This window comes from Monoraphidium neglectum (genome assembly GCF_000611645.1).
Source record: "Monoraphidium neglectum strain SAG 48.87 unplaced genomic scaffold scaffold00595, whole genome shotgun sequence".
Classification (NCBI taxonomy): Eukaryota; Viridiplantae; Chlorophyta; class Chlorophyceae; order Sphaeropleales; family Selenastraceae; genus Monoraphidium; species Monoraphidium neglectum.
In genome coordinates, this window is record NW_014013033.1 from 1 (window position 1) to 12,759 (window position 12,759).

Genomic DNA, 12,759 nt, shown 5'->3' on the forward strand with positions numbered 1-12,759 from the left:
ATGGCTGCATGCAGCGTCTTATCACGGGCCCAGAGGGCGAGGGCCAGGGGGCCGCGCGCGCGTCCCCTGGTTGGCGGAATGGACGAGCGAGGCGCTGCGAGCGGTGGGCGCATGTGCATTCGCGTTTGCGCCGCCCATCCAGCCCTGCCTGGTGGCTCGGGCACCCGCAATGTATAAGCCGCATGGTGTTGGCAGCCTGGCCCGCGCTGCAGGACCGCCCTGCTGCCTGCTGGGAGATTCATATCGCTCTTACCTGGCCGCTGCCCGAGCAAACACGCGTCCATGCGCACCACCCAAACTAACGCCTCCGAGCAGCAACACCTGCAGTCACATGCCCCCCCTCAGCTGTGCAGCCCCGACATCTTCGTTGCCCATCCCACCCCCGCTTCTCGTGCACCACCCCCTCAGCCCTGGGACCTGTTTGAGGAGGCCATCCTGACGGGCCGGCACGCATTCCTCGCCTCGCGCGCCGCCCCCAGCCCCGCGGAGGCCGTCTACAGGGCGGGCGCCGCGCTGCTGGCAGAGGCGCGGGAGGAGAGCGCGTGAGCGGCTGGCGGCAGGGGTGGGGGCGGCACAAGGCGGGCGGGGCGAGAGCTGTGGGACAGGTGGAGGCAGCACTCTGTGTTTTTGGGGGGGGGGGCGGCTGACCAGCAGGAGTGGGATGTTGAGGCATGGCCATGCAATTGGATTGGGAGTGCCAGGAGTGAGTGGCTTTGCAGAGGGCTGTTGTTTGCCCAACGCAAGCAACAATGGAGCGCGGAGAGGGCCTGATGTGGTGCGGTGTCATGAATGAGTCGCGCAGGCAGCGCCTGCTACCCAGCAAAACCAGTCAACAAACCCATTTTGTGTCTTGAATGCACAAAGAAATCTAGCAGGGTGGAACACTATACCCGGATTCCTAGCAAATCGGTGACGGAGGGTGGCACAGGAGCTGCCCAGCCATGGGGTAGATTGGTCTCAAGTACTGCCTGCTTTGCACTTCGTGGCATACACACCCTTGTGAATTTGGAATGGAAAAAATTGATGTACAATGACCGCTCGTGATTCAGTTTTGTCAAGCTTACATGTAATGAACATCAGGTGTTTTGTAAAATGTTGCATGAGGAGCGGTTGGGAAGGACACGGCCATGGCTGCATTGAGTGCTGCCGCCGGGCACTGCTGCTGGGCAGCCCGGGAGTGCGGCAGTACACACAGGTGATGGATAGGGTGAGCCTACAAACGATGCCAGAGAGGTTTCCGTTTGTCTATAGATTGTGATTGTGACTGCTGGCACGGCTTGCCCGCGGCAAAGTACCTACCGTGACCCTCCTAGACAGGTTTTCCTCAACACCAGGCCTGCAGGGCCCTCAAGTGTGGCAGCCAGCATGCAAAGCACAAAGAAAGTGTGCATTGCCCCAAGATCGGTCCAAGCACAGAACTGAATCCACCATGACCGCAAACCCGCCTCACACTAGCAGGGCTGAAATCAAGGGAAAATGACATGCAATGTGCAGCGATGGGCGCACCCAGTGAGCAACCCTCATCTGCCGCATGTCACATCGCAGGCGCGCCCTTCTGCTGCTGCCACCCCTGCCGCCAGATGCGCCGCCAGGCTGCTTGCACCCAGCGTCATTGTCCCGTGCGGCACACGCGCCCCCGGCCGCCGGCCCCCACACCCGCACGTGCCGCCGCAGCCGGCGCCCATCGCCGCAACGTCTGGCGCCTTGCTGGCTGGGTTCCGCACGGTCTTGTCCACCGACAGGATGAGGCAGGCGGCCTCGGTGGCTGACTGGATGACGTTGATCTTGACCAGCGCGGGCTTCCACACAAATGAGTCAAACGTGTTGCAGACGCCGCCGTTGTTGACGTCCGCCCCAAAGTTCTGTTGCATGTTGTGTTGCGAGGTGGGGGTTGTGAGGGCAAGAAGACACGAAAGATGCAGGTTCTACGGCTTGCAGCGCTGCTACCGCATTGCGTGCACTCCTGAAAGACGGTGTTCTTGCAGAATTCAAAGAAAGCTGGGCGTTGATCAGGCGCTGCTGCAAGCGCGAGCGCAGCGTAGGCAGTGGCCATGCATGCCGGCCACGAGTGGCCTTAGGGCAACAAGACCAGGCTGGAGGCGGCGTGACGCTGCCGCCGACACTCTGGCGCGCACCTTGCCGTTGCCGTCCTGCAATGCGTGCTCCTGCCGCAGCTTGTTGTGCACGTCAGTGGCATCCAGGCCCTGGGGCCCCGGGGAGGGGGGGGGAGAGACGAGGAGAGAGTAGGAAGGGGTGGTTAACTGCTTTTGAAAGGGGGTCTCGAGCGGTCCGCCTTGGCTTGACTGGGGTTGACAATGGTTGGTGGGGTGTAGCATTCAAGGGTGGGGGACCCCAAAGACTGAAAGATAGTGAGTGCAGTCCCGTTGAACGCCCGGGAGGCTGGCCGCAAGCGGAGGCCACCCCCAGTGCGTCAAGTGCGTCAGGATTGGGGCGCTCTGCCCTGATTGCAACTACACACAGCCGCCTCCTGAGGTTGGACCACAAGGGTTCCAAAAGCATGGCTTGTCACGCCTCTACACCACAGCAAGGGCCACGCAGCTCTCGTCAGGTGGCGTCCCAGCGCCTCCTAGCACCTGCCTGCAGTCAGCCGGCCCGCTGCCGTCCAGGAAGCCCGCTCATCATCAACCGCGGCCTTGACCGTGCGCTGCAGGTCTGCCTGTGATGCGCCGCTCGCAAAGGAGACCCCCCTTAGCCGTCAAGTCTAGAGTTGTCACATCACCAACGCCTGGGCACGATGCAAGCACCCCGTTGTGGCGCGCACGTGTGTACAAGGCGACGATAGAGTGGGCGGCGTGGGGGTGACACGCGTGTGTGTGTGTGTTTGTTGAGTGGCATGTGTGCTGCTGTATGTGAGAGATGCCCCACCCTGCGGATGTTACTGTTGTGAATTCTCCAGATCACACGACCAAACCAGACAGACAGATTTCACACACAAGTCACGTGCCCAAAACTGTGCTGTTTGTCGGCACTGAAGCTGTGCAAGCACTCGGGACAAGGCGACTTCGATCAAGACACCGTTCGTTAGTGCTGCGCTGCCGCCTCAGTACACCGCAGCGGCGCCCGTCGCCAAACCTCTTCTGGCCCACCTATCACCGCCCGCTGGGCTACGCCAGCTTCAGTCGGCGGAAATCGCAAAACTGTCAAAATTCCAGCAACCCGTAGCGTCCTGCACGCCGCTGTCAATGTACTTGGCGGCTTGTTGTGGAGGAGCCTCATGAGGCTCCAGAACTAATCAGTTCTGCATCAACAATGGATTGAGATTTTGGTGCAGGGGATGCAACTTCAGCGGCAGTTGCGCCGGGTGTGGGTTGTCAGGCAAAATCATAACTAGTGGGATAAGGAACAGGGAGGAAAGCAGTGTTTGATGAGTTGATTCACTTTGGAGGGGGGCATCCTGCGGAAAGGGGATCATGGCCGTTTTGTAGCGAGGCCAGCCGCGGGGGCGAGGGCGCCGCAACAGCGAGAGCGGGGCAGGGATGCGCCAGGGACGGGCTGCGTTATTGAAGCACCTGAGCCGCTGCTAGCATGCAAATAGGTAGTCGACACGGCCGCGCCGTCCGCTTCTGCGACAGTGGCCCACACCAATCACCCGGGGTGCATGGTAGGCACGCGGCGGCAAGGCAAGGAGTGGGCAGGGAGGTGCGCGTCGTCAGCACGTGCAACTTACGGGCAGAGATAACCCCGCCATTTGGGGACGTGCCGCACCCCGCACGCCACACGCCCACAACCCTGCAGCCCCCATGTGGCTGTGCGACTCACCCCCTGCAGTGAGCGCTGTCTGCTTGTGAGTACGCCGCAAGCTCTCACGGGAAAGGCCTGAAGGACGCGGCGTAGCCAGTGATCGCCGCCACCGGGGCCCAGGGCTGGTCGCCGCTCTTTCGCCCGTTCCCCTGTGAGCCGTCAGTGTGGAAGGCGCTCACTGGCTCGGGCGACGCATGCTGCTGCGCCAACATGCTACACTCGCTCCTTTGACTCCTCCTGCCGCTGCCGTGGGCAGCGGCAACTGCTGCTTCCACTCAGCCATAAGACCTGTTGAGTTGGTTACGGCGCTGCAGACGGCTGCTGTTGTCCCGCCGCGCTTTGGACCTACTTGCATTTTTACACCTGCCCCCCCCCCACCCTATCCTGCAGGTCTGCGGGCTGTAGCTGCTGTCCGCGACACGTCAGCCCCGTCCTGCTGCTGCTGCTGCTGCTGCTGCTGCTGCTGCTGCTGCTGCTGCTGCTGCTGCTGCTGCTGCTGCTGCTGCTGCTGCTGCTGCTGCTGCTGCGTAGGATGCAGGCTCCATATGCCTAATTCATGCTGCAGTCCTTGCAGGAGTGGTCGCCGCCCACTCGGTTTACGTCCACAGAGGCTGCACCGGCGCTCCCCACGCCATAGAGCCCGCCGGCTCGTGCTCTGGGCTTTCGCGGCCGCCACGGACCAGGCATGCGTCCATCACACCTGCTCGCTGTAGCATCACTTGCTTTTCAGCACCTCCGTGCCTGCAATGGTGAGCTCCCGTGCAGCTGTTGGCGCACAGCAGGACTGCCCTTACAGCCAGCGTCGCTGCTTGGTTGTGCGCTTTTCGTCATCAGCTGCTGGGTACACCGCACATGCCGTGCCTGCGTCAGGTGATGTGCAGATAAACAGTGAGGTGTCAGCATGCAACCGTTCCCGCACGGCAAGGTTTGGTCTCGGCATCGCACTGGTGGCGGCAAGCGGCACTCACTAAGCGCACCCAGTGGTTACGGCACTTGAGCTAGCGCCGGCGAGCACCCTTGTTACTGCTGAGTCAGGACTGGTAAAATCCACAATGCAAATGAAGTGATGTGTATACAGCATAACCCAGTTTTATGCCCAAGCACGGCCCAAGCTTCATCAGAACAGCACTCTGATCAGGTCCAATAACAGCTATCACGGCGAGTTGCCAGTGGGAGCTGGCGCAACGCGCTCATTTTTATCATTCTTGCGGGCTCGCGGTGAGACCCTCGACTTTTTGCAAATGGTCCACGATTTCAACTGCGGTTTTGTGTGTTACTGCGTGTGTGCTACGCCTGCAGAAGACAGAACATTGAAAGAATAGCTGCTGTTGCAGATCCTCTGGGGCGCATGCCTCATACGCGGTGAGCCGTGCTCTGCTGCACCAGCAGCGGCCGCATGCTGCAACGGCACTACAGCAGCCCTGCTGCAAGGCGCCCGATTGCTGTATGTGGTCCCAGCCCTGCATGCCTGCTCTTTGTGCACTGGACATACTTACAACTGCTTGCGAAGAAGACACCTGCAAACAAACGGGTCATGGCACAGCCGGGCGTTCTGCCCAGGCGTCTGCCTTGCAAGCCAGCCGATCAGATGCGGGCTGCTGGCCTGAGTCTGTGGTGGATGATCCCGGGTCCGCGGGCCGGGGCTTTAGGGTCCCCACCCGATGCCCGGGGGACATGCTGCACAGGCTTCTAATGCGGTGTGCCGTGAATGCGGTCTCTCAAGGGAGTAGGGGCCCGGTGTTCGCGGCTTCGGGCCTGGCACTGGAGGCCTCAGCCAAACGAGCGGCTTGCAACAGCTGACCCGGCGGCCGGCGCATCCCGGGGGCCTCCCTGCGCGGGGGCCCTGTCTGGGGGCAAATGGTCGTAGCCCACGCCGTCGCCTAACAGCGCGGCGCGGGCAAGCTGTTGACCAGTGCTGGGTTCAAGGCCCTGTGCTGGTACCAGCAATGATGTTGAGGATTGCCTTGCTGCTCTCGAAACAATTCCGTGCATATGTTTTCTGATTTCAATTTAACTAGACAATCGAAAGCTCTTTGCATTACAACAAGCAAACCAGGTTGGCTCGAAGTTGTTGTGTTTGCCGAGCCTGCATGCATGCGCATCAGCGTTCGATGGCGCTCGGGTTACGTGCATTTACCTCTTGGATCTGCATTGCTTTCACTGTCAGGCTTGTTGAATGTTTTCACTCAATGATACATGATATCCCACAGGAGGTTGTGAATCAAACAAGCAGAACATCATCCAAGCTCAGGAGCTGTCAGGCCTTCAATTCAACCTTGCATGCTCTGGTGGATGCCTTGATGCGTTATCAATGTCCACAAGGCTTCCATTCGGTGCCCGTGTGGTGGATGGGCGCCCTGGCGCTTTTGCGGCTTCTCAACTCTGTTCAACATTCACAGTTCAATGGAAACCCCTTTGAAATTTTTGCTTTCAACCCACCCCAAAGCAAGGCCTCGCAAGTAAACCTGCCGAACCCAGAGGGTTGCGCCAGGTTGTGCCAGGTCGTCGCGGCGCGCGTATCTTGTGCGGGGTCAGGGGTGGTAACCCGGCGTCACCCTGGGTTGTGCCGAATTGCTACGCCGGGGGAGTATGTTGACAGGGCACTGCGCAAATCGCACGATGTCGCTGTGCACGATCGCCACTGCCAACCCTGGGAGCGAGGCCCACGAAGGTCCTAAAGAGGCGTAACCATAGGGGTTTCACAGCTTGATGGACACGCAGCAACAGTGAGGAGGCCGGAAAAGGACTCTGGACCGTAGCCCCAAGAGTCCACCCAGCCGTCTGCAGTCAAGGCAGCGGTGCTTGCGCTTTTACCCGCGGCATTGCCACCCGCTGCAGGTCCTCCTACGCCATGTGGCCCGGACAGAAGAGTGCCTGGTCATCAAATACCAATTTGCCAGGTCGCCGGTGCCTAGGCGCGAAATGGCCAGCTGGTTGTTGCGTGCATGTTCGTGCATTGTTGGTTCTCAGGAGGAGTGCGGGTGTGGCACTCAGCCATATGCTTGATGCACGGGGTATACAGAAACTCAACTTTTCCAGGCTATTATCTAATAGAAACGCTTCAACTACCTGAAAGTCGAAGTTCGCCGTCGCCATCTCACCGGGATTGCGCAGTGCGTGCAAGTGCGTGTGCGGAAGCAGCAGGGTGCACAGAGCGACAGGGGTATTTCTGCCCGTGCCTATTCCGTCGGGACTCGTATCAAGAATCGCCAGAGCGCAACGTCAGAAAGCAGAGCGACGGAAAGGGTTTGATCGCGGTTTGCAGAAAGGTGGTGACGAGGGGCAAAGGCAAACAGCATGCGCATGTGCGTGTACAGGAGACCCCAGCGACAGTGGGCGCAACCTGGTGCCTGTGGTGAAGCCCATGCGGGCCGAAAAACTCGAACTCGGCGTGCGGCTGCTTGTGAGCCATACGAGCCGTCTAATTGATCTGTGCAATGCGGCTGAGTCGCGCTACACTCTAACCCGGGCTGCCGGTGTTTCGGGTGATCTGTGGTGAGTTGTGCAGGTTGAGTGCGTTGCGAGGCCGGACACACGGACTAAAAATCAACATGCTTCTTATGATCATTCATGTGTCCCATCCAGCATCCATCCGCATTGAGAAAAAACGACGGTTGTGCTGGCAGCTGGCATCAGCTGTTGTTGCCCTTCCGACACATCGGCACTGCGCTTCGCAGAAGGCACCCATGTGGTGACCTTGAGAGCCAGTCAGACACCACCACATCTCCAACAAGGATGACCTCGTGTCCAGTGTTGGGATTTCGCAGGCGCACCTGGCTGTGATGATGGGTGCAATTTGTCGAGCACGGTCTTTGCCATACACCCCAGTCCATGAATCATCACCCGTAAATCAACATGCAAAAGCTTGTCATCCTTGTCTTTCTTGAATAATGCATGCAATACGTTGCAAAGGGGTGAACGCAGGGCGCACTTGTTGCCAAGGGTCTGCTGCTTCCTGGAGACCACCGCTTCGCAGATGGGCTGGTCACCTGCAATTGCAGCCTCCCCTCACTAGCACTGCTTGAACCACACGTCTACCAGTGCGTGCTGGGGTCACCTGCTCACTCTATCCAGTGCAGGGAGTAAATGTGAAAGGTGCTGGCACTGTGACCATGTTGATGTAAATCAATGCAGCAGCTCACTCTTAGCTGTCGCAATTCAGCATGATTCCTGAAAACTCAGCCGCCGACCGAAATGAATGCGTGCCGAAATCGCGCGGCCCAGGCCGCCGATGCCTTCTCAGGCCTTGCCAAACGCTCGCACGCGCCCCAAAAACCTATATGCGCCCCCCATTGGCCCCCCGCACGCCCCGCCGCCGGCTCTGACTGACAGCCCCCCCCGCCGTCCGAAAGCTGGCAGGGAGTAATCAGTCAACATCTTGCCCGCCCATTGCACGCACAACATGCCCGCCCATCGTACCCACGGCGCGCGGACTTCTCTAGCACCCTTCCAGATGCTGAGTTTGACCAGTCATGAACCATCAAAACCGAGACTATCACCGCAAAACTATCATTACACACTTGGAACGAACACCACGAGTCTATGTATTTATAATATTTCTAGGATCACGGTGCAAGCACGGCCCAAGCAGCATCTGAACAGCATACTGTCCCACAGAGACAACACGAGCCAGTCTGCTACCCATGTGGCGGGAGCTGTAACATATACGTGCGCGGCTCCTTTGTGGGATCTTGGTGAGGCCCGCAGCTTGGTGCGACGGTGCAGAATTTAAGTCGGACTGCGCTTTGGTGCGTTACAGTAACGCGTGTGTACTACCGTACAGCCTGCAGCACACAAGAATCATTATCAGCGATGCTGTCCGTGATCCTCAGGTGTGCATGTCGCTCGTGCGGTGCGCCGCGCTGCACCAGCAGCGACGCTGCGCGCGTGCGCAGCGGCAGCCTTGCTGCAAGGCGCAAACTGCAATTTGCTGTATGCAGAGCCAGCCCTGCATGCCTGCTCACTGCGCATCGCACTCGTCCCCACACCTGCTTGCGAAGAAGACACCTGCAAACCAACGGGTCATGGCACAGCCAGGCGTTCTGCCCAGGCATCAGCCTTGCAAGCCAGCAAACCAGATGCGGGCTGCTGGCCTGAGTCTGGGGATGGATGATCCCGGGTCCGCGGGTCGGGGCTCTAGGGCCCCCACCTGATGCCCGGGGGACATGCTACTCACGATCACCATGCGGGGGTGCCGTAACTGTGGTCACCCTAAAAGAACTGAGGGTCTGGTGTTCGCGGCTTCGGGCCTGGCACTTGGCATCTCGGCCTTTTTAACCACACGAGCGGCTTGCAGCAGCTGACCCGGCGACCGGCGCATCCCGGGGGCCTCCCTGCGCGGGGGCCCTGTCTGGGGGCAAATGGTCGTAGCCCGCGCCGTCGCGTGGCATGCGCGGCGCGGGCAAGCTGTTGACCAATGCTGGGTTCAAGGCCCTGCGCTGGGTGTAGCAGTATTGTTAGGGTTTATGCGAAGCCCCGCGGTTCAGGGTTTATGCGGAGAGGGAGACCGAGGTGGCGCGCGGCTGCGGCACGACTGCCTACGGGGATGCCCCAAAGAACACCATGCTTGATAAGGACGCCTAGCCGTGCCGGATGCAGCAGCAGCAGCAGCAGCAGCAGCAGCAGCAGCAGCAGCAGGCGCGGTGCAGCAGGCCGGCGTCGAGGCAAGAGCTGTTGGGAGGCTGGTGGCGCGTGTCAAGACACCGGCAGCTGCACAAGACTTGGGCAGCTGCGGCCGCGGCGCCCGGCCCCGCCACGGCGGCCGTGCCTACACACAGCCCGGCGAGCATGGGTGCAGCGGCGCTGGGCGGGAAAGCGGAGACCACAGCGGGGCCTGCGAGCGGCAATGGCAGCTGCGTTGCAAACACCAGCGGCGCAGTGGGTGAGTCGGGGCCCAAGGTGGCCTCGCGGCTCAAGGACTCTGCACCTGTCGAGTCGGTGACGGCAGCGGCGGCGACGCGTCAGGCGGCTCGCACGTAGCCAGCGGTGGCTCATTGCGAACGGAGCTTCCCATGAGGCACTTCAACATTGTTCCTGGCTGCAGGCTTCGATGCTAGGCGTGATATAGGTGCTGTCATGTGGTCATTTGCCGCCCAGTCGAGTGTGTGTGACTGCGTTTCTCATGCTATGTAGTGTGATTTGACAGCAGAAATTATTTATAATCATGAAGGGAGCATGTGCGTTTGTGAAGTAGTTGCATGTGCTTGTTGTTGCAATCAACAGCAAGAAGGTGTAAGACTACAGAAATTGGAACAGGTGCAGGGTGAACGACCTAGTTTGCTCTATGCGCACGTGACGGCAAGCTTGGGTCAGGAATACTGCAGATGGCCGACCCAGGCTGTACATGCGGTTTAACATGTATGCAGGGGTTGCCTGGCAAAAGAACATTTTCCGCCGCATTTGCCAGACTGATGACAGCAATTTACAATGTTGTATGCACGCATCGTGCGGGGGAAGCTGCCTGGCGGTTGTTGGTTGACCACAACAAATGCTTTTGGCGCGGTGGTGCGGCGGCGACAGCAAGCGAGGTCGACCCCACATCACAAAGTCAGCGCACCCCTACCGTGGTCAGAACCACTCTGGGAGCAAAGCAGGAGAGCATCTGCATGGGGCCGACATGGCATATGAAGTTCAGTTTGCGCACCCACAAAGCTTGAGGTGTTGAGGTATGCGAGACCAAATGCAGGCGTCCGTACCAAAGGGCAACTTAGGCAGGACTTGTACACGACGCATCAGGGCAGCTTCAACAAACATTAGCAGCAGCTGCACCGGCGATCCAGTAATCAAATCGAAGGATCATCATCATCATCATCATCATCATCATCATCATCATCATCATCATCATCATCATCATCATCATCATCATCATCATCATCATCATCATCATCATCATCATCAACATCCCGGCATCATCTCTCGGGCGGGTTTGCCTTGCCTTCAGACTGCACCGGCAACCGCCAACAGCAGCACTCAACAACCCAAACACACACAAACACCCGACGCGACAAAAGATACACACACGAGTCCACAAAGGCGGCGACAGGGCGGCACACAAAGGCGACGACACGCTGCAAAGCGTCGCCTCGAAGGGGCTACTAGCCCCTATGAGTAATAGTTTGACTGCATGCATGCACACCCCAACCCGGCCAGGACACAATCTGTGCCACCCTCATCCACACCATTGGGTGCAGATTTCTTTCGCAGCGGGGGGATCATCCTCGCCCGCTGTGATAAATGCCTCATATCCAGAACCCCCATCGGCCGTGGAGGACTGTGCAACGGCGAGAGCGCTTGCAGCGTGCGCGCAGTACGGTTATGACCAATACAACGCACCCGCCAGCATTCCCTACTTCCTGCAGGGTTATGGAGCCCCACAGGGTTGATCGCGAGCAGTATCCGAGATCGCAGCCTGGAAAAAGCCTCCTTGGGCATACGGGGCATGGACATGCATAGGGGGCAACAAGGCAGCGCCATGCTTGACGATACTTGATGCTGGCCTGTGGTGCGTCAGCTGGGGGTGCATTGAGGCCACACCTATAACGTGCATCACTTGTGTAAAGAGTGGCATCAGGGACCGTGTCCCACTGCCCGGGGCTTGCAACTGATAGCAGCTGCCATCGTTGCCGGTGCGGAAGCCGCCATCGCGGAGTCTGACGAGCTGGTGGCAAAGGCAGCATAAGCTACCATATAGGAGGTAAGAGGGCGCGCAAAGCGCGAAGCTTTGGCTGGCCATGGGCCGCGGCAGGCCGTCACTCGTGCGCTCAGGCTGGCGCCATTGAGGGTGCATGTGCAAAGGACGGGGCCGGAGATAGTGAGCCGGGCATGTGCATTTGCATCGAGCATTCCACATCCACAAGTCTCTTGACAAGCATCAAGACCAATGCTCAAAATAGTGTAATTCAAAGTGATCGTCTTGAAATTGCTGGGATTATTCAGAGGTCAAAGCTGGCAATCCTGGCTCGCAGATGCCCCATTGGGTGCCGGCTGCAGCTCATGCAGCACACTAAAGAGGGCGCCTGGCAGTACGACCCCTATGAGCGGGCGCCGTACTGCGACGCGACCGCAATGATGACGAACACCGCCAGATTGTAGGCCAAAAACTGAATAATGGCCACCCACTTGTTCAATCTGCAGCGGAGCATGAAGAGGGGGTAAACTTTTCAGGTCAACTGCTGGTCAGCACAGCGTCGGCAGGGCGGCGATTTATAAGCGAAGGCCACGTGCAGGTGGATGCCGGGCAGGCAATACTAGGACGAATGCGCCGCGACCGCGTGCAAGCAGCATTTGCACAGCACTGCGCGCCCAGCGCGAGCGGCCCCACGCGTCCGCCGTGCGCCCGGCACCCCTCACGCGTGCGCGACGGAGTCCGCGTAGTCCGGGTTTTCGTCGACGAAGGCATTGAACAGCTGCCATCGATGCCGCCACTGCGCGGGCACGCGCCGCCAGGCCGGCAGGTGGTTAAAAAGGGAGTCCCCGCGCCGCATCCGCGGCCGCCCCCGCCGTCCGGTCCCCCTTGCGCCCGAGCGCGGCGACGCGCCGCTTGGTGCAGAGGCCGCCGCCGCAGCCTCGGCGGCGCGCGGCGCATCGGCCCCCGAGCCGTGCCGCGAGCCGGGCGTTGATGGCGTCCCCGCGCCGTCGGCAGGCGCGCCGTTGGAGGCCGCGGCGCCGCCTGCCCTAGTAAGCTCGCTGACCGCCAGCCTCAGCTCGGCCCCGTCTTGCCCGACACCGCGGCGGCCCAGCGGTTCACGCTGCTGCAACCTGTTGCGATCCGCTCCCCAGCTGTCGCAGGGCGCGCTGAGTGCGGCCAACGGCGGCGGCCCTGTGCACGCGTCCCGCTGCGCCAAACGTGCCTGCGCGACAACGGCCGCCAAGGCATAGCCAGCCCCCTTGCCACTCTCGGAGTCAACGGGGCGCTGAGCGCGCCGCAACTGCACAGGACCGCCGCCACCGCCACCGCCGCCAAAGCGTGCGAGCGCTAGCCGCGAGCGGCTGCGGCGG

At 60.2% G+C, this 12,759-nt stretch overlaps 2 protein-coding genes across 2 annotated transcripts in view; both read right to left on the reverse strand.

The window, feature by feature from the left end:
* Positions 1-1,520: 1,520 nt before the first annotated feature.
* Positions 1,521-3,709, reverse strand: MNEG_4323 (T-complex protein 1 subunit eta; the record flags this gene model as incomplete). The annotated part of the gene is made up of 3 exons (XM_014047198.1): positions 1,521-1,862; positions 2,136-2,204; positions 3,689-3,709. 3 exons carry the CDS (start codon positions 3,707-3,709, stop codon positions 1,521-1,523), a joined length of 432 nt encoding a protein of 143 aa, XP_013902652.1.
* Positions 3,710-11,792: 8,083 nt separating this feature from the next.
* The window catches only part of MNEG_4324 (ligand-gated ion channel), a gene marked incomplete at both ends in the record, with an annotated part of 4,724 nt that continues 3,757 nt past the window's right edge, over positions 11,793-12,759 (reverse strand). The window contains one exon of the mRNA XM_014047199.1: positions 11,793-11,889. Within this exon, the coding sequence (XP_013902653.1) occupies positions 11,793-11,889 (97 nt within the window). The remainder of the gene's footprint in view (positions 11,890-12,759) is intronic.